General features: G+C 39.2%; 1 protein-coding gene across 4 annotated transcripts in view; it reads right to left on the bottom strand.

The window, feature by feature from the left end:
* Nucleotides 1–881: 881 nt before the first annotated feature.
* The window catches only part of ELOVL6 (ELOVL fatty acid elongase 6), a 134,618-nt gene continuing 113,103 nt past the window's right edge, over nucleotides 882–22,396 (bottom strand). For all 4 annotated transcript variants that reach the window (XM_061419397.1, XM_061419395.1, XM_061419396.1 and 1 more), the window contains 2 exons: nucleotides 17,184–17,335; nucleotides 882–5,194 (listed from right to left, as the gene is read on the bottom strand). In XM_061419397.1, coding sequence (XP_061275381.1) covers nucleotides 4,767–5,194; nucleotides 17,184–17,335 — 580 coding nt within the window. In that variant the 3' untranslated portion in view covers nucleotides 882–4,766. The remainder of the gene's footprint in view (nucleotides 5,195–17,183; nucleotides 17,336–22,396) is intronic.

Genomic DNA, 22,396 nt, shown 5'->3' with positions numbered 1-22,396 from the left:
ACGTCTCTAGAGACACCAAGCATTGAGAGAATGACAGTGTTCAATACCAGCATGAGTCGGGACCTTGAAATCCTGGCTTAAATATGTTGCAAAAATGGCCTGTGATTTATGCAACCAGTTTCTTTAACCAGTTGCTTCAGGAACTGTTTACTACAATGTAGTTTCGTGTTTGAATTTCTATTAAGTGCATCTGATGTGAAGACTTTTACTTGCCCAACATGAAATTAAACTGCCATTCTTAAGACTTCCCCAGCCCCCCTGAACTCCACCACAGATAGGTTCCCACTGTCTGTTTCTTTAGTGCTAGAATAACTTGTTTCACTTTTTTTAAAGTAGAATAATTCAGGAGGAAGGGAGACCTGGGGCCTATTTTTCCCTCTCTGTGAGCCCTGAATTTTCAAAGTATCTGAGGATGAAGCAAGTAACTTGGTGATTCAACAGGCCTGTGAATAGTCTTTGATGCTCTGCACAGGGGTACCTAACTGGTCTCTTTAGCTATGGGTTTTGCCATATGGCTCAAAGATGTTTATAATTGGCATGTTACAACTGGCATTCAAGAAAATGCTAGAACTACAATGATTCTTTTTTTTGCTTAAGTACTGGGTACCAGCATACAGAGGCTGTTGGTTCACTGCAAGACTGGGACCTACCACTTCATCCTGATTGTCAGCAATACAGTATCATTGCTTTATCAGCTCTCACTTTAATGTGTATGCAACAGAGGCCAAAACCCTGTGGTGCATTCTTATCAAAATCTCTTTTGGTTGGTGATGGGTCTGAGGCACAAAGAATTGGTTCCTGTATACAGCTAGAAAAAGGACAGAATACCACGTTACAGGAGACAATGACTCACAGCACGAAAATAGGCTCTACTACCATCCTGAATTGATAGCAAAATATTTATTATTGAAAACAAAAAGATTGGACCACTAGACTTTCATCATAAAGCTCTCACACAATTGTACTTTTCAGGATGGAAACATTTTCAGGGAAAGAAGTGTCTAAGAGACAGGCACAGACCATGCACACACAGCTCAAAGCACTGAACTCAGGGAGGTGGTCTGTTTGACCATCTCCACTCTCCTAACAGCCCTCTTGAGTCAGCACATGACCAACCCAACAACTATGTTGAAGATTCATTAACCAAACTCGGGTGGGGGGAGTGTGCTGGAGCCTAATTGCGTCTGAAGAAAGGCTGTTCTCTCATAATAGATAGCAACCTGAGCTTATTTCTCCCTGGTAACCCAGCAGTCTGGAACCAGACCAGACTTGTGGAATATTCTATTCCAGTGTAGTTTACTCCAGGTGCTTTGTTGTTCTTAATGTGACAGTTTTTATCTTATGATGATAACACAGCTGATTTTTTTAAAAAAATACTTTTTTTCTGTGAGTCTCTTTCCTAGAAGTGTTCTTCCATCCTGTTCTGCAAGAACCCCCTCAGTAAAGTTCCAGACTCAGAGCCACATTAATAGAAATGATAGGGGCTATAATTTTTTCTTTCCCCATCAGCAACATATATGAATGTATTGTCCCTGTCCCCTCGTGTCTATAGCAGTGTATGATTAGAAGGTTTTCCCTGGTGGCTCAGATGGTAAACAATCTGCCTGAAATGTGGGAGATGCGGGTTTGATCCCTGGGTCGGGAAGATCCCCTGGAGAAGGGAACAGACAGTTAGAAGGATGGGAGTAAATTAACTGGAATAATCACCTCAATACATGATTTTTGAATATAGTAGTGGCTCTGTTCTCATGAGCAAACTAGAAGGTCCAGATCAAACCTCCTGATCTGTGAACAGAGCATTTCTCATTAGAATGTTTTTCACTGCAAACTCATAGACTTGGGTTGATGCTCAGACCTTGTGTATCAAATTGCATGATTTATGTCTGAAATGAAGATTTGGTTTAAAAAACTTTTTCAATCCAGGAATGTTTTCACGATACTGGAATTGAAGTGCAGTGGAAAATCTTCAAGAGAAAGGAAATCTATTGCAGCATAGTGGGGCAGCTATAAAAACTTGCCTGCCCAAGTTTTTCTGGAATGTTAAATGACAGCAGGATTATCTATGTGGCAGTCAATTCTCCGATAGGCTTCAATTTGCCATGGGGTAGTGGTCCTGCCTCATATATTAATAGAATTAATCACTTAAGCTGAGATGTTAAAAACAGTGTATTGAACCTGTAATACCAGAATTTCAATTTTTTTAAAGGTGTGATTCTTTTCCCCCTCCCATGATAAACATCGGAAATGCCTTTAGATATATTTAGCTAATTTTAAAACTATTTATTAGACATTCAACCTGTAAACAAAATTTCTAAATTATCTCATAAGTAGACACAAGTATGAACCTGTACCAAGATGAAAGTGCTTTGGAAGCATCGGAGTCTGTTTAAGGTCTATGATTATTTCCTTATTCTAACCTGCATTAAAGGATCACTGATAAATCAATGGATTAAATCATTAAATTAAATTAACCAAATAAGCTCTAACTGTCCTTCAGTTAAATTCAAGTCAACTGTTATTTGGCCTTTTCCTCATTATTCTGCTCATTTTCTCTTATAAGAAAAAAAAGCTTATTGCACAGTATCATGTATTTTCAAAGCTCAAAATAACATTGTTTGCATCCTAATAATCTATTAGTTGTTATAGCAGGACTTGTCTTTTCAGTCCATGTCAGTTTTTGCCCTAAGAATACATTCTTCGATCAATGCATCTATAAACCCATGTCAAGACGTCATAGATTGTTCACAATAATTTAACACAGACATAACAGCTTCCCTTCCCTGCATACAGCCCACCCTCCATCCCGTCAGTCATGACTTGGTTTGCACGGATTCTCTGTTCATGGTTCAGACCATTCACACAGAATGGAATAAAACTTTATTCTTTTTAATTCCACACATAGACGAGATGCTGAGAAAGCCCTTGTCATCTCTGACAGAGAAGCAGAGCAGCTCTGTTTCATGAATGACAGCACAATTAAAGCTAAAATAATATAAAAATAATTTGAAAAATCCCTTTTCTGTACACACTCAAAGCAAGAAAGCTAAACAGCTTCTTTTTCTGCTAGCCAGAAAACATGTTTCTATTTATTTGGGCTTTTAAGTTTGGTGGACTTCACATCTGTGTGTATATATGTGTGGTTATGCATGTCTAATCTATGCAGTGTAGTAGCCCCTAATTTTTACCTAGTTTGTCTAATCATTAAGCTATATAACCAATTAGAATACTATTATATCACATTGAACAACTTGACATAATTGCTTCTTTGAAATGCAGGAACGTTTACACATTTATTTGGCTTGTAAAGGACTGAAATATTACAGATATTATAGTATCTAGCTTTTTTTAAAAGAATATGGCTCTTAATAAGTTGATTTTCTGAATTCCAGAGCGTAAGTCCCTTTTCAAAAAATTTTTGAAGCTGACTCAAAAGTAGGAAGAATGTCTTCTGATTTGGCCAAAAATATGGTGAATTATTTTATATCATTTAAAATTTGAAGAATAAGTCTCGGAGGGGGCCGTTTGTGTGTCCACTGTTCAGCTCAACTTGCCGTGAAGTGTGTTTGTCAAAGTATCTCCGCTTGACCAGCAGAGGGCACTTTAAACACCTCTGCATTGCTTTAGGGAGCAAAGGCAGATGATACAGAAACACAGTGTTCACCCAAGATCAAGGACAGCCCTGTGGGTTGCTTTGTGAAACTCACAAAAATATAGACAATATGGGCTGTACCACAGGGTTTCATTTGGAAAGTTATATGTGGAGTCAACTATGGAGGGGTGTACTTATTGTGTCTTATATTGATCTTCAGCTCATTCCTCTTTCCCAGCTCAAGAACTTCGGTGTAGGGCTGCAACTTTTTATGGGTAAGAGAGTCTACTTTTCAAATAATTTGGTTGAGTTGTCTGTTTTCTATTCTATATTTATTCTTCTGTTTGAAAGCCCAAGGCAACTGAACAAAGGATGCTGTGTCCTACCCTATTTAGGGGTAGAAATAAAACTATCAGAAATACTGAGATCGGAGCTGCCCTTTCAAGAGTTGGGCGACACTGTTTCCTTCCTCCCAGGGAGAACCCTGGGAAAATATTGTGCCCCGTTTTGTTATGGTGAACTCACTAGACCGAGGCTGTGCTATGAAGGGGGACGAGTCTTTCTCTTAGTTGAAATGTAGTTTATCATCTGTTTTCTCAGGAGGTGATTAAGACATCTTTTCTCACGGGGGCTACAACCGTAACCTTTCTGAAAAAGTACTTTCTGAAAAAGTTTTGCAAAAGCATTACTCTAGGTATACACCCTGCGTCGCTTCCATTTTTACCTTTTCTGTTGGCTCCAGTTTAGTGTCAAAAAAGATTATAAAGGATTGTTAGGTATGTGCTCACATGGTTTTTAAGTAAACTTCTTTGATCCTTAGAGAAATATAACAGTAAATTCATTTTTTCCATATACTGTTAATAGCTTGTTGGCCTTCTCTCTGCCTCTGGCCCACTTTGTTCTCATTTGTCCTAGAGTTGACAGATAAAGAGGGAATGGGGTCTTCCAGCAGCAGTCCTTTGAGATGGAGGTGTACTCAGTGAGTCCTCACCGGAAAAGGATCACTAACTTACTGGGTTAAGTCAACCTAATTATCCCTAAGCTGCCTTGGGTTGTGTGTTTGCTCATATGTCTTGTTTTGTTTTAGCTGCACCATATGTGATTCCTTGTGCCATTTTCTTTTGTCTGTTATTTTTCTTGATGACCCTGAGCTACGGCTTCCTCCTCAGTTCCGACACTAGTCAGCTTTCGTTGCTTTCCTCATCTTGCTGCCGATGTAGGCCTCAAAGAAGAAGTGGCAGAAGAGCACGAAGTAGCTGAGGTACATGAGTGAGGACCAGAAGATGTTCTGAAAGTGAGAGTAACACTGGTCATGCTGCATCCACTGGAAGACCAGGTAATTAATGACACAGCCTATCAGCATCTGAATGATCTGGGACAACGTGATGAACATGGCGAACTTCCGGGAGACTCGGAAACCTGCTGCTCGCAAGGCATAGTAAGAGTACATCACAGAGTGCACGCTATAGTTCATAGTCATAAACCAACCACCCCCAGCAACCATGTCCTTGTAGGAGTACCAGGAGTACAGCAGCACAGTGATGTGGTGGTACCAGTGCAGGAAGATCAGCTTCTGCTTCCTCAGAATAATGAATATTGTATCTCCTGGAAGACACAAACAGAAATGGACGTGAGCCCCCTGACTATACTCCGTATCAAGAAGGTGAATGAACTTGTACCCCAGAATGAGATGGATTTGGGTTAGACTTGTGGATGGATATTTACTAGCTCGGTGACCCTGGCAGGTTATTCATCCTACTTTCTAGTTTCCTCATCTGTAATATGGAGATAATAGGTTGGAATTATTTGAGGATTAAATAGGATACAAAACAGGCACATGGTAAGCACTCCATAAATGTTACTGTCAGAAAGGTGTTTTGCACACAATCGTATTTTTGATTTGGAAGGGACACTAGTAAGTATATTGTCCATTTCCAATGAGGCTGTGCATTTTAGGAAATATCACCTGGAAGAGAGTCAAGTGATATTCATTAATCAAGAGAAACAAATTTGAATTCAAGTGCCCAGTAAAATGTTCTTAGGCCGCTCTGGAGTAATAAAACCACCTTTCTTTGGTACACGACAAAAGTACTCTTTAAAAACATATCTTTGTAGGTTCCCTATAAAATGTGAAGCCTTGACATATGGAAATTAGAAAAGTGAAATTTAAACAAAAGGCTATTCCTGGGTAAGAGACAAAATAGCGGAGTAGGACTTGAGCTTACCTCTTCTCACAAAAACATCAAAATCACAAGTAACTACTGACCAACTGTTGACAGAAAAGATACTCCATATCCAAAGACAAAGACATCACACCAGTCAGAAAGGCCGTTATCAAAAAGTCTACAAAAAATACCTTTTTAGGCTATTTACATATAAGTAATATTATGTAATGTTTGTCTTTCTGTGTCTGACTTATTTCACTCACTATGACAATCTCAATCTATTCATGTTGCTGCAAATATCAATATTTTGTAATTTTTTAATGACTGAGTAACATTCCAGTGTGTATATGGAACTTATTTACAAAACAGAAGTAGAATCACAGATGTAGAAAACTAGGTTATGGTATGTATGGTTACTAGGGGCTAAAGAAGGGGAGGGGTAAACTGGGAGACCGGGATTGACTTATATACACTACAGTATAGAAAATAGATAACTCAGAACCTGCTGTAGAGCACAGGGAACTCTACTCAATACTCTATAATGGCCTATATACAACTGATTCACTTTGCTGTATACCTGAAACTAACACAGCACTGTAAATCAACTATACTCCAATACATTTTTTTTTTTTAAGTCTAGAAACAATAAATCCTGGAGAGGGTGTGGAGAAAAGGGAAGCAACCTGCACTGTTGGTAGAAATGTAAATTGGTACAGCCACCGTGGAGAACAGTATGGAGGGTCCTTAAAAAATGAAAAATAGAACTATCCTATGATCCAGCAGTCCCACTCCTGGGCATCTATCCAGAGAAAACCATAACTTGAAAAGATACATGCACCCTAATGTTCACTGCAGCACTACTTACAAACGCTAAACACGGAAGCAATGTAAATGTCCATCACGAGAGGAATGGAAAAGATGTGGTGCATATATACAATGAATACTAGTCATAAAAAACGAGTGAAATAATGCCATTTGAAGCAACGGATGAGAGATTATCATACTAAGTGAAATAAGTCAGAGGAAGACAAATATCACACAATATCCCTTATATGTGGAATCTAAAAATGATACAAATAAACTTATTTGCAAAACAGACTTCAGAAAATAAACTTATGGTTTCCAAAGGGTGGGGGAGGGATAAATTAGGCATTTAGATAATCAACAAGGGCCTACTGTATAGCACAGGGAAATCTACTCAATCCTCTAATAATCTATATGGGAAAAGAATCTGAAAAAGAATGAGTATATATATATTTATAAGTGAATCATTGCTGTGTACCTGAAACTAACAACATTGTAAATCAACTGTACTCTAACATAAATTTTGAAAAGTTAAAAGACAAAAACAGAAAAAGAAAAAAATTATCTTCTGTATTTACTGGAGGATAATAGGTATTATTTTGGTAGCAATGAATCAAGTGATAAAAAACTGAGAATGACACTTTCTTATGCAATTAACTCTGAAAATGCTTTACAGGATTATCCAAAATCTCAGTAACATTAACCCCTTGAAGAAAAAGACTAATGTTTCTTTGGTCTAACTCTCTCATCTGAGCTATTTTGGCTACCCCAAAGACCACTATTCACATCTAAGGTAGAGAATTTACATTATTGAAGCAAGAATGGTGCTCATGTAGGTAGATGATAATGATTCTCTGAAAAACCTAGGGATTCTGAAAAATATACTTTAGAACGCTTACATAAAAATAGATGAAGAGCAGGCACATAACAAATACACCCAATTCCATTAACAAGTACCAAAACAACAAGCACTGGGATGTGGGGCAAAAGCAGGATTTATGTGGCAGATGCTTCATTCTCTTTCCTATCTCTGAGGTTTTCAGATATGAGAAAAATCAATATCCTTCATGACCTTTGGTGACCTCGACTTCTTTGTATAACAAGGATAACTAGGTGGTCCCTCTTCTTATTCTGAAATTTAATTAACTACAAGGGGAATTAGTACTTACCCTTGTCTTATGCCTTATTCTTCAAGGATGCCCTAAAACATTGGGTACAAAGGAAGGTCAGACAATGTTGGATCTTGGAAAGACTTAAGGTTCTGATGGGACCTTAAGTAAACAGAAAAGATAAGATTGATGGGAATGTAAATCGGTACAGGCATTTTGAAGAACAGTATGGAGGTTCCTCAAAAAACTAAAAACAGAGCTACCATATGATCAGCAATCCCCCTCCTGGGCATATACTGTGAAAAGACAAAATCTCTAACTCAAAAAAGTACATGCACTCCAATGTTCATACAAGCATGATAAACAACATAAGTGTCCATCAACAGATGAATGGATAAAAATGTGATACGGCAACCCATGCCAGTATTCTTGTCTGGGAAATCCCATGGACAGAGGAGCCTGGTGGGCTACAGTCCATGGGGGTCACAAAGAGTTGGACAGGACTTAACTACTAAACAACAACTACTAAACACACACATGAAGGAATATTACTTAGCCATAAAAAAGAAATACTGCCATTTGCAACAACATGAATGGACTTAGAGAATATCATAAGTGAAGTCAAAGACAAACATTATAATGATATCACTTATATGTAGACTCTAAAATATATGCAAATGAATTCATTTACAAAACAGACTCACAAACATAGAAAACAAACTTATGGTCACCAAAGGGAAAAGTGGGAGCAGGGCATGGGAGAAATTAGGAGTTTCATTCCAATCCCAAAGAAAGGCAACACCAAACAATGTTCAAATAAGCATACAATTGCACTCATTTCACATATTGGCAGATTATGCTCAAAATCCTTCAAGCTAGGCTATAGCAGTTCATGACCCAAGAACTTCCAGATGTACAAGCTGCATTTAGAAAAGACAGAGGAACCAGAGATCAAATTAGATCTGGTAGACAGAATGCCTGAAGAACTATGGACAGAGCTTTGTAACATTGTACAGGAGGTGGTGACCAAAACCATCCTCAAAAAAAAGATATGCAAGAAGACAAAGTGGTAGTCTGAGGAGGCCTTACAAATAGCTGAGAAAAGAAGAGAAGCTAAAGGCAAATGAGAAAGCAAAAGATATACCCAACTGAATGCAGAGTTCCAAAGAAAAGCAAGGAGAGATAAGAAAGCCTGAGTGATCAATGCAAAGAAATAAAGGAAAATATTAGAATAGGAGATTAGAGATACCAAGGGAACATTTCATACAAAGATGGGCACAATTAAGGAGAGAAACAGCAAGGACCTAACAGAAGAAGAAGAGATTAAGAAGAAGTGGCAAAAGTACACAGAACTGTACAAAAATGACAATTAATGACCAGGATAATCATGATGGTGTGGTCACTCACCTGGAGCGTGAAGTCAAGTTGGCCTTAGGAAGCACTACTACAAACAAAGCTAGTGGAGGTGATGGAATTCCAGCTGAGCTATTTCAAATTCTAAAAGATGATGCTGTAAAAGTGCTCTACTCAATATGCCAGCAAATCTGTAAAATTCAGCAGTGGCCACAGGACTGGAAAAGGTTAGTTTTCATTCCAATCCCAAAGAAGGGCAATGCCAAAGAATGTTCAAATTACCACACAATTGCACTCATTTCACATGCTAGCAAGGTAAAGCTCAAAACTCTTCAAGCTAGGCTTCAACAGTATGTGAACCAAGACCTTCCAGATGTACAAGCTAGATTTAGAAAAGGCAGAGGAACCAGAGGTCAAATTGCCAACATCTGCTGGATCATAGCAAAATCAAGGGAATTCCAAAAAATCTCATCTACTTCTGCTTCGTTGACCATGCTAAAGCCTTTGACTGTCTTGATCACAACAAACTGTGGAAAATTCTTAGAGATGGGAATACCCAACTGTTTTACCTACCTTCTGAGAAACCTATATGCAGGACAAGAAGCAACAGTTAATGTTATACATGGAACAATGGACTGGTTCAAAATTGGGAAGAGTAACTTAAGGCTATATATTGTCACCCTGCTTATTTAACTTATATGCAGAGTACATCATGCTAGGGTAGATGAATCACAAGTGGAATCAAGATTGCCAGGAGATATCAATAATTTCAGATATGCAGATGATAGAAAGCAAAGAGGAACTACAGAGTCTCTAGATGAAGGTGAAAGACGATAGTGAAAAAGCTAGCTTAAAACTTAACATTCAAAAAACTAAGATCATGGCATCTGGTCCCATCACTTCGTGGCAAATAGATGGGGACAAAGTGGAAACAGTGTCAGATTTTATTTTCTTGGGCTCCAAAATCCTGCGGTTGATTACTGCAGCCATGAAATTAAAAGACATTTGCTTCTTAGAAGAAAGCTATGACCAACCTAGACAATGTATTGAAAAGCAGAGACATCACTTTGCCAGCAAAGGTCCATAGAGTCAAAGCTATGGTTTTTCCAGTAGTCATGTATGGATATAAGAGCTGGACCATAAAGAAGGCTGAGCACTGAAGAATTGATGCTTTTGAAGTGCGGTGCTGGAAAAAACTCTTGAGAGTCCCCTGGATAGCAAGGAGATCAAACCAGTCAATCCTAAAGGAAATCAACCTTGAATATTCATTGGAAGGACTGATGTTGAAACTGAAGCTCTATTTTGGCCACCTGATCGGAAGCAGTTCATGGGGTCACAGAGAGTCGAACACAACTTGGTGACTGAACAATAACAGCAATGGGATTAACAGATACACATGCTATTATATATAAAACAGATAAACAAAGATTCACTATATAGCATGGAAAACTGTATTCAATGTCTTGTAATAAACTATAATGGAAAATATTTTAAAAACAAAAAATCTGAATCACTTTGCTGTACACCTGGAATTAACAAGATTGTAAATCAGCTATTCTTCAAGAAAACATATAGTCAGTTACTACCTAAGGAAAATGAAAAAAAAAAAGAAAAAGCAAACTCCAACATTATTACTTATTTGTTTAGAACAGAAAGGAAGTTTCCAGCTGCTGCATTTCTGAACCTTTTATAAAATTTTCTTTGAAGTCTTCTCTATTGTGAGATGTTTGACATATTAAACCTATAAATGTCAGACAGACTAATAATGATCGATGGTGACAGTAACTCTCAGTTGTATGTTAAAGGGAGACAACTAGTGTTAGGAGACCTGGTGTCTACTTATTTGTGTTAATCTGGGCTATTTTTGTGTGCTTGTCGAAGACTATTTCTGTGTAATTACTACTCTGCGCCTCCCTTCCTTCTATGGACTATAATGTAGACACGGTAATTTCAACTTGCCTTTGTTCACAGCAGAAAGAAGGTAGAATTTCCAAGGAATTGTATGTTAAAAGCAAATTTATTTATTTGTAATTGAGACTTTGAGTCTCTAAGTATTAACTAAAATAAAGCCTGTACAATATTCAAACATAATTATTTGCCATAAAATAATGAGCATTTTATCCTTTTAAATTCCTTAGATTTAATTTGACCTCTGTCATCACCTTTATATTAAAACTTTATTGTCTAAAGAACAGTCTGAGTGGGAAGAGTGGTAGGAGACAAAACACAGATCATGAGAATGAGCTAACATAGAAGCTAAAAATCTGGAATAATATTGTGTTCTTCCTGTCTGAGTGGGGGTCTCTGGCTTGATATAAGACATACTAGGTGCTTTTATCTAACATAGGGAGGTGGGGGCAAAGGTCATGCCATGAGATCTTCAAAATGAAATTAATTTAGATACACATAACAGTTTTTCTCAGAACAGCTATGCAGGGTGATTAGATGGAGAAAGAAGATGAGTTTCCAGTAATGGCCCTGAATCTCTCAGGAGTAGCACTCCGATTCCATATCAAAGTTACTGCTTCCAGGAAGGCCACCAATGCAGAGAAGGGGAGTTTCCCTTGAGTGAGGTTCTAGAAAGGATGCCCTGAGACCTCTCACGGTTCTTCTGATATCACAGCTGAGACACCAGTCATGCAGCTCTGGGAATTATGAATTATTTTTCCTCTGGGAAAAACCACACAATAACTCATTTAATTTGTTGTGAGCCAATCATGCTGATAGCATTCCACATCCAGGCCTCTCAACAGCTACAGAGTGACCGAGAAATGCAAACAAAAGATATTGAGACTGTGAATGCAGTGTCAGCCAACCAATCTTTCTTGGTCAAAGGTCCTGCCGGCATAATGGGAAGAATGTTGGCCAAGTATAAGCAGTGGATCTTCTGACCTGTGAATGTTTTGGGCATGTCACCTATTTTAGCTTCCTCAGGTTCATGTTTTTACCACAGTCTAACCTTTGGTTTGGCTATTTTCAGTCAAGAGCCAGCCTGAAGCCAGATCTTCCTCTGGTTCATGTCCTTTACCATAGTCTAACCTTTGGTTTGGCTGTTTTCAGTCAAGAGCCAGCCTGAAGCCAGATCACGGTGATCCAGTATCCAAGTGTCCCTCCTGAACTATGCCTGCCGTGCATGTGTTGTCAAGTGCAGCCCTGTGTGCAGCTCTGGAGAAGCTCACGAGCATGTGGAAGCCCCAGCCGCCAAGAGATGGAGCGCCCACTGTGTGTGTGGTTTGTTACAGATGGCTGCGCCCCTGTTCACAGAGTTAGCGGGAGCTCCGCTGAGTCAGAGTTTCAAAAACAATGACGAGCTCAACCGAGCAAGGACCTAGACTCAGAGCAGATGTTTCCAAGTTTTAACAAAACAAAATCTCAGCAGGTTTTAATGTAATTCAAACAGTAGTCAGTCAAAGATTTTGGCACACAAAGCAGGTTGGTGGCTCTCTTCCCCTCACTTGTTCTAGTAGGCCATAGCTGTGGAATTCACTGAAATGAGCTCATTGTTCTCTGCTGAGACAGAAAGCCCTTCTTGCTATTAAAAATCCAGTGAAGGGGGAATGTTAGTGTTTAATGGGCACAGAGTTTTCAGTTGGGGAAGATAAAAGTTCTGGAGGTGGATGTGTGATGGCTGCACAACAATGCCAATGCCCATTATGCAGCAGCCCTGTCACCTAGAAATGGCCAATTTTACATATGCTCCGCCACAATAAAAAAAAAAAAAAATTACTTTAGTGAAAACTGTAGGCAGGCAGGTTTTGGGAGTGGGGAAATAGAGTTTTCAGTATTGAACATGGAAGAACTGTTCTTTTTTCTCTCTCAAGACCTTTTCTTTCTGCTATACATTAGGAAGTTCAGAATAGAGAACTGGAAGCAGAACCGGGAACTTAAAAAATAAGAAAAATTCTAAATGATCCAAATGAATAAAGCTTTCTTAATTAAATAGTAGCGACAAGGTTTTCTAGAGTGTTTTACAGGGAAGGAATTTAACTTCCCAAACCAACAAAAAGCCATCCAAAGCACACATGTTCACTAAACTAGGCGAATTGGTTTAGGATCTATTTTGATGAAGCAGTTTACCTTGGGAAGATAGCTATCAAGTAAGATCCAGGATATCTGAAAGGGAATAAGTCATATTTGAAAATTGGAAAAGGGTATTCAAGACTGAAAATATCTGTATAATGGATCTGAAACCACATGAAGAATTGGTGTCACACGCTACCCTCATTAAAGAGCTGCATCAAGTTTAGGATTTATTTTTCAACTCTTTAGCCCACTGACAGCACTCTAATCCCTTGTTTGAACTGTGAAGGAATGGGTTGTTTGATATGCAGCCTATAAACTGCTGTGGTGAATGAGGCTTCTCCAGGCAAAGTGATTATCAAGCCAATGGCATAAGGAACTAGAATACAGCTCCTTTGGGCCTCAAGAGGGAACAGAATTGTGTCTAATTACAAGGTCTACATTGGGGCAGGAGGGAGTAGTATGTTCGAGCCTAGATTAATTAAGACAGGTGACTGACTGCCCTACCCTCCTCAGAACCAACAACACTCCAACAAGACAGAGGATTAGAGCACAAATACCTCTGAGTGATGCAGTTCTCATCCACAAATCCTAACCGTACAACTCAGGTGTCCATCTAGAGTAGAAGCTGGGAGGACAGACAGCACAGAGCGACTCATGCCTTTGAAGGAAAATGGCCACTGTGAATGGGTTGGTGTGGCTCTTCCATGTATTATTCCTTCAAAAGGTAGAAGGAACTATTTTTATTCTCAAGTCCCTCAGACACAACTGGATAAAACTCAGAACACAGACAAGCAGCCCTGGCAGGGAAATGCATTTCTAGCAGCCAAGACTGAAGTAGCTCCTTTGCAATTAGAGGCCTAAAGGCCAGAAGCATAGAGGTACCTTTTCTGATTAAGGCAAGCAAGAAAGTACTTTTTGAGGGTAGGGAGGGGGAAACTGTGAAGGTGTTCAGGGATGGCATGCAGAGGGAATCAAGGTTCATACATTTACTGTATTCATGTATCTATAGACAATTCTTTATCAAAAAGGTGGGGAGGCGGTTCATAAGGATACTTACACTGAATAAACTAAAAGTCAAAGGGATATATTTCTCAATTTGAATAACTCTTTAGTCTGACTCATAGCAGACTCTATGACTCTAAATAAAAAATCACTATGAGAAATGTAGACAATCTTTTATCTATACCTGAAAATACAAAATTAAAATGTCCTCACAGAATTTTGACATTGCTAAAAAACACATCTGTAGGCTTTTAGGCATTGTCTGTAGCTCCAAGTCTGAAAAACACTTCTCTAGTGTAAAACTTTGCAGCTAGTGCTCCTAATCTAAATATTAAAAAATAGCTGCCCGGGGACCTGGTTCATAAAACATTCATATGATAAATTTCTGTTTTTGATAAAGTAGCAATTCCATTTCAGCACTTTAAATGTCTGGCCCATGGTAGGTGCTTATTATAAGTTTATTAAAGGACCCACACACCTATTGTCAAGTTAATCTTTGACAAAGGAGGCAAGGGTATATAAGAAAAAGACAGTCTCTTCAGCAGGGGATGTTAGGAAAGTTGGACAGCTTCATGTAAATAAATCAATGCAGTTAGGACACACCCTCTCACCATACACAAAAATAAACTCAAGATGGCTTAAAGACATAAATATAAGACATGACACCATAAAACTCTTAGAAGAGAACATAGGCAAAACATTCTCTAATGTAAATCTTACCAATATTTTCTAAGGCCATTCTCCCAAGGCAATAGATATAAAAGCAAAAATTAAAGGAGCTAATTAAATTAAACTTGCAAGCTTTTGCAAGGAATACAAGCAAAGGAATACATACACAAGAAAAAAAAAAAAAAGACAACCCATGGACTGGTAGAAAATATTTGTAAATAACATGACCAACAAGAGCTTACTTTCCAAAATATACAAACAGTTCATACAGTTCAACAAGAATAAAAACAAACATCCCAGTTGAAAAATGGGCAGAAGACCTAATAGGCATTTCTTCAAAGAAGACATACAGATGATCCGTAGGCACATGAAAAGATGCTCAACCATCAGTAATTATTAGAGAAATGCAAATCAAAGCCACAATGATGTCTTCCCTCACACCAGCCAGAATGTCCATTATTAAAACGTTTACAAATAACAAATGTTGTAGAGGATGTGGAGAAAAGAGAATCCTCCTACACTGTTGGTGGGAATGTAAGTTATTACACCCACTATGGAACAGTATGGAAGTTCCTTAAATAACTGAAAACAGAGCTACCACATGATCCAGCAATCCCACTCGTGGGCATGTATTCAGACAAAACTATAATTCAAAAAGATACATGCAACCCCTATGTTCATAACAGCACTATTCTCAATAGCCAAGACATGGAAGCAACCTGGAGTATCTGTCAACAAATGAATAAAGAAGATGCAGCACATACATACAGTGGAATGCTGCTCCGCCATAAAAAATAAAATACTGCCATATGCAGCAGTGTGGATGGGATGATCATACTAAGTGAAATAAGTCAGAAGAAGAAAGGCAAATACCATATGATATCACTTATATGTGGAATCTACCATATGACACAAATGAATTTTACCAAACAGAAATGGATTCACAGACATAGAGAAGTGACCTGAGGGTGCCAAGGGGGCAAGCAGGGGAGGCATGAAGTGTGAGTTTGGGATTAGCAGATGCAAACTATTGTATATAGAATGGATAACAACAAAGTCCTACTGGAACACAGGGAACTATTAATATATTCAATACCCTATGATAAGCCATAATGAAAAAGAATGTATATGAATAACAGAATCACCTTACTGTACAACAGAAATTAGGGAAACATGTAAATCAACTATACTTCAATAAAAAAAATTTAAAAATTTATTAAAGGAATAAACTGAGTCCATACTAATGCATTTCACTCTAAGACTTTTGATAGGCTGTGTGTGTGAGTGCTGAAGTTTTTCCTGCTGTTCCTCCCTTGTCTTTGACCTGGGAAGAAGTGGTCAAACCAACAGTTCAAACCAACTGCCAGCAGATTAGACCTCTGATGAAGAGTGGCTAGAGGCAGAGGATGCATACATCAGAGGCATGTCATATCCTCTGTGAACAGATACAAACTAGGCGAACCTTTCAGAAAGACTCGATAGCTAATACTGTAGGTAACTTAAAATGAAATTACAACTTCCAACCCCCTTTTCAGGAGAAACAGGAGATGGAACACAATTGATAGATTAAAATTTTGAACTAAATAAGCCAATTCTTAATTACAGATAAAACATTAAGAAACCCAGAGGATAGACAGGTGTCCCCTAAGGATGTGGACCAATCTGTGAGAGGCTGGCCAGCATGGCTCATAGATGAACTCAGATCTTTTTATCACTGGTGGCTCCCTTTTTCTGGCAACAAAGATATTTTCCTGGGGAACTGTGCCTGTGTTAAAAAAAAAAAAAAAACAAAACCCTTGCTACTTGATTTTCTACTGTGTCTGTTAACTTGTGACACACTTATATTCAAGACTATTAAAGAGTTAAAGCAAAAACTATTAGGAATCTACCTATCTAGTACCAGCATTTTGGATTAATTTCTAGAAGATGAATTACATTTCTCTAAGGCCTATTTCTTCAATTGATGAAAATTAAACAACATCAGAAGCTAACCCTTAATATTTTGTGAATGAGAACATGAGGCTACCCAAACAAAAGGCTGAATGTCCTAGTCTGTATCCAAACTCCAGAGCTGAACATACACTTCCCTGTGAGACTGGGAAATAGCTGTGAGGCTAACTGTCCCCAATATTCTAATATTAGCTCAGCTGTTAAAGGCCTCAGAGAAGGGGCTAGATAGATGTTCTTAGCCCCTGGAACTGTGCTTTCAGTGAGGTTTGGATCCATGCACGTTCTATATAAACTTTTTGGCTCTTGATACACACAAGGTACAATTATTTAAAAGGAGGGAAGAGAACAAACATAATGGAAGTTAGTTAAGAATGCAAATTCACTTATTGTAATTTTCCTGCAACCAGTAAAATAGGACCTTCAAGTTATTTCTTTGTTGATTTTTCAATAAATATTACGGGTGTGTAACTACAAAGGGGTGAGGGTGGGGGAGGAAATGGAAAGAGAGAAGACACTCACCTAGTTCGGGTGCTTTGCTTAGCACAAATGCATAAGCCCAGAATTTGCTGACAGGTCCATTGTAAAAACCCTGGTCACAAACTGAATGCTTCAGGCCTTTGGTCATCACAGTGTACACCATATAAGCACCAGTTCGAAGAGCACCGAATATACTTCATAATGAAAAAAGAGAAGAAACAATATTCAGGAAAATAATTTCATGTCTAACATTAACCATTAGTAGAAGACTGCCGTTGGCAGAAATAGGCAGAACTGCACCACAATCATTTGTATTTACCCAGAAGCATTTAAAAATGTTTTGTTAACAAGAGCAAGAAAACTACTCAGAGTTTTATTCTGAAGGCCATGCCACTTCAGTCTTCACCCATGTTCCAAAAAGAGGTCATGGAAAAGGGGACTAGATCCAGGGCAGGATCTCAAGAACTCCAATTATCTTAGTGTTTCAACTTGACAACTACCCCTTGGGGATGAGAGGGAATTGGCCGAAAACTTTTGGAATTATCTCAGTTCTGTCCCTTGTCCAATCATTCTCCAAATCCCCTACCTCTGTTCCCTTGAATCTCTCTAATCCATTTTTTTCTCACAGAAGCCAAAGGAAGAAGGCTGAGCTCTACTGCCAACCCTGCAGCCCACCCAGCTTCACTCCCTTAGCCCAGAACTAGGCCCTGACACTGCGTCGACCCCGTTCTTCAGTGTCCTGTAATGTATCTGCCTCTGCATAGTCAGAGGTGCTCCAAGGGCTGAAAAAGTGAGATCGTGGCTTGAGAAGTAAACTTACATGTGGACTTGTTATCACGGAACCGCTAAAGAAACGGGAGAGCTCTGGAGTGTGTTGAGCTCAGTGATGTGAGTGAAGTATGAAAGGACTTGTCAACTGGAACACACAGCCTCCACCATGATGTGAACCCCATAGACATATGTTCCAGAGTTCACAAGCCATGTACATGAGTGAAGGGAGAGCTGACTGATCACGGGAGAGATGTGTTTGCCCATCTTTTTTTCTGGCAGCATTCCCTTTTTAGGTTCCAAAGTCAGTGAGCATAGAAAACAAACGTATGGTTACCAAAGGGGAAAGGGGGTTGGGGGAAGAATAAATTAGGAGTTTGGGATTAGCTGACACACACACTACTATATAAAAAATAGATAAACAACAAGGTCCTACTGTGTAGCACAGGGAACTATATTCAGTATCTTATAATAAACCATAATGGAAAATATGAAAAAGAGCTACACACACATATACATATATATGCATGTATAACTGAATCACTTTAGCATTTAAAATGTCTTTGTGTCGCTTGACTAAGTCATTCCACTCGGCTACCCCATCCACAAACATGCATCCACTAGCGAGTACTAAAGGCCAGCTTTGCATAGAATAGAGGTGATGAAGTTCAATTCTTGGCAACTGCCGATTAATTAAGTGATGACTCTATGAGCAGCTTCTCTAATAACATACGACCTACCTTAAACAGAGTTACTCTTTCCAACACATAAAAGCATTCTGCATAGGATTATTGGTATGATTTTACAGTTGCAGATCCCTGTTTAATCCTTCAGTGTCTTCCTGCTGAACACAGAATGTAACCCCCAACTCCTTAACAGAAACTGCCAGACTCTGGAGGGCCCCTCCTTCTTCACCCCTGCATCCTGCCACGCTCTTCCTGCTTCTGTGAGCCAATCACTCCAACAAGTTCTGATCCTTCCACTTTTCTGCCTTAGGACCTGTGCATATGCTATTTCCTCTTCTTGGGGAGCTTTTTTTCTGTGTTTACTTGAAGGCTGTTCTTCTCACTTTCTTATCTCAAAGAAATGTCCCCTCCTGGTGGAATGACCTAAAAGCCTTTAGAGTCAATAAACTTGTCCCAGTTTGAGAATGGGGAGTTGGATTTCATTGGTACTGTCAAATAATGGAGAACTTTCTGTCTTAACCTGAATTAATTTTTACTGTTTTGTCTTTATTCCACCAGATGATGGCTAAATTTCATATGAAAAGTAGCCACCATCACCAAATTATTAGCAAACTGGGGACTGATTGCTGCTGTGGAAGGTAGTACGCAAAAATGGATATGGCACTTCCACTGAGCCTACAGAGAGACATTCTGGTTGTCTATTCGGGGGCCAAGTCCCTTCCTCCTTCCCAATGTGAAAAGAATTCTGATTTTGTCCAGGTTTTCCCAAATCACGATTGCCTCCAGGAAGGTGATCTTATCTTCAATTTAGGAGTAAACCCTAATTACCTAAGCAAGTTTTAGTAATCCCATTTCCCTTTCTCACAATGACTTGTTAGGATGGACAATGGCCCAATTCTAATCAATATGATGCGAGGAGAGAGCTGCTGGGGGCCTTCTGGGGAAAGTTTTCCTTGCTCATTACCACATACTACTTGGAAAAGCAGCAGACATCTGGCCACCAGGAGGAAGCTCCCTCGAGGATAAAGTTCAGTGAGAGAGTATCGCAAAGTATTCCTCCAAGGTGTGACTGACCTGCTGAATGCACCAATCTTTCAGTGACTTTACCACAAGACTTCTTGGTTTGGGGCTAGAGCTTCCTTACTGTATAAGCTATTTGGAGTCCTGCTTTTTATTATTTAGACCCCAGAGCATCCTACTTTCAGGAAACCTCTGAACACTGGTTAACCTTTTGTGGCTATCAAATATGTCTTGGTCACAGATGCTGCTGGTGAACCACCGACTGTATCAGTTGGCTGGTTTTCATAGACAGATACGTCAGTGGGAGATACATCAGTGATTTCTCTACCAGTTGAAAGCAAAGAAACACACACTTGATGCACTTCCAAGATGTATCAGTCCCTGCTCCTGAGGCCCCAGATCAGTGACTTTTCTGAACAATCAACATTGTGGAGACCATGTCCTTCCCTGCTGAGCCCCGCCCAGCACACCCAGGAAGCAGAGCCCTTCCTCCACCACATTTTGCTGCTTGACTATGTGCCTCAGACATGATCATAGTAGATCCAATGAGAGGAGTTTTGGAATAATGACTTTTTTTATCTTCCTGAGTTTCAAAAGTCACTGTAGTTTAACCATACCCAATATTCTAAGTACTGGCACAGCTATTCATTCTTTCATTTGTTAAAGACTCATTGGCAATGTTCCAGGTGCTAGGGTGACAAGAATCGGTACACGAACACTGGCTGCTGCTAGTAGTCCTGGAAGAGGAGGTGGCATTTGAGTTAGGGTTAAATAGGTATCCAGACTCTTAGGAGGGCACGAAGGGGAGGTCATTTCAGAGCACTGCAGAATTCAAAGTTTAGGTCTCACAGTGATCCACAATATTACTGGCAACAAGTCCATAGCTCATCTTATTGTCCCATGTCTGGACGTGCGCCTCACCCCCTAAGCTCTGAACAATAAGGCTGACTCAAAACAGAGGACAGTGCACTTTTCAGGGAAAACCTCAGTGCCAGCCGTCGGGCGCATGTGTCTGAGGGCAAAGGCGCTTTGTTGTGATGTAACAATGCCACTGCCGGGGAGCCATCAGGGAGCTGCTTGGCCAATGGGGTTATTGTTATTTGTGGGAAACCAGTACCTCTGCCCCTAGCATATCTCAGCCACCGTGAGCTTTGGAACCAGGCAGCTTTCTGTTATAAGTGGGCACAGCGTTCTTAGACTGGGAGACTTCACCAAAATGTACTTTAAGGGAGGAGGCTTTTTCCCCTCCATAATTGATATGATGCAAGAGACAAATATACAGCTTATGTCTGGCTATTCCCAGTCCTTACTCATACTCATGGCAGACAGTACTCTTAGCAATCTTGACACACTTTCCAGGCCACATGCCTGGATCACTGCGAGCCAATACACATAGATTAGAGCTGCAAATTCCAATCATAGAGCTCTCATTAGTTTCATGACTAGACAAATTACTTAACCTCTCTCCGTCTTTATTCATCTGAATTAATACCTAATTTGTAAATTCTACAAATTTTATAGGACAATATAAGTAAGGTATTTAGTTAGCACACAGCCTCTCATATGTAGGTGCTGAATAAATTATTATACTATTATTTTTTTACTATAATAAAAAATTTTATTTTACTGCTGCTTTACTTCATCTGTCCTTCAGTGTTGAAAATCACTTTTAACTTTCTCCAGTTAAGACTAAATATCCTTAATTGAAATTATCCTAATTGAAAGTCAAGGAAATTGATAAATGTAGAATTTGATCGGCACTGATGATTATTCATGGTATTATGTGTTTTATTCTTAAGTGTTATGGGCATTTTCTAACAGGAAGAAGAGATTGTTGAGCTCCTGGTTCATGTGAAATTTATCTTTCGATCAGATGATAAAGATTGTAAATCTAGGGCTTCAAAGAGGCTAAGAGTATGGGCCATTGTATTTAATGGGGGCATGTGACCACATACATCATCACACCCTTTTCCCAGCTGTAAAGTCACACCAGCATCCTTTTTTTTTTTTTTAAAGAAATACATTATTTTTCTTGCCTGAGTCTAGTTTTGATTATAACAGTTAATGGAAGAGGGGAGAGCTCAGTGGAGGTAGATGTTCCTGTCCTGCGTCAGCTGCTGGGTCCTATTAGACACAGTGCCGGAAGATCGGGAAGTAACCACAGCCCTGATTAACTAAGGTGCTTCTTCTCAATCAGATGTTCTAGATTTCTGGCCCAAAAGAAGCCTATTTCATCATCATTACCATTTGCCACAGCATGTACTCAAGGAGGTGCCAAGAATGCCCACTGGACTCCTACTGTGACACTCTGGGGATGAAGATAGGAACCTTCTATTTTGTACTGTACACACATTTCTGCATTGCCTGATTACTGGAAAGCAAGTTGGTATTAGACGGACAATTTAAAAAATACATTTTAAAATAGGCACCTACTTACAACTGATATGCTGAATAATCATGATGACACTAGCTTGCAACTTCTTAGAGAATGAGACAAAATACTAATCCCTGATCTGCCCGTGGATGACACATGGCACTGGTGAAGAAAGACTGACTCATTTATTGAACCAACATCTATGTCATCAGCATCCACCAAGTATCAGATATTATAATCCACTGGGGCAGGGAGAGACTCTCTACAGCTCATTATAAGTGGTAATAAACATATATATATATATAATATAAACAACTTTCAAATTCTGACAGAAACAACTCATGGAATAAACACTGGGGTCTCTTATAAAAAAGCTTGAGCAATATGGCTAATCTTTTAAAACTACG

Source organism: Bos javanicus, chromosome 6 (genome assembly GCF_032452875.1).
Source record: "Bos javanicus breed banteng chromosome 6, ARS-OSU_banteng_1.0, whole genome shotgun sequence".
NCBI classification, from domain to species: domain Eukaryota; kingdom Metazoa; phylum Chordata; class Mammalia; order Artiodactyla; family Bovidae; genus Bos; species Bos javanicus.
Note: the sequence above shows the minus strand (reverse complement) of the source record. Positions and strands in the feature narration are given on the sequence as shown.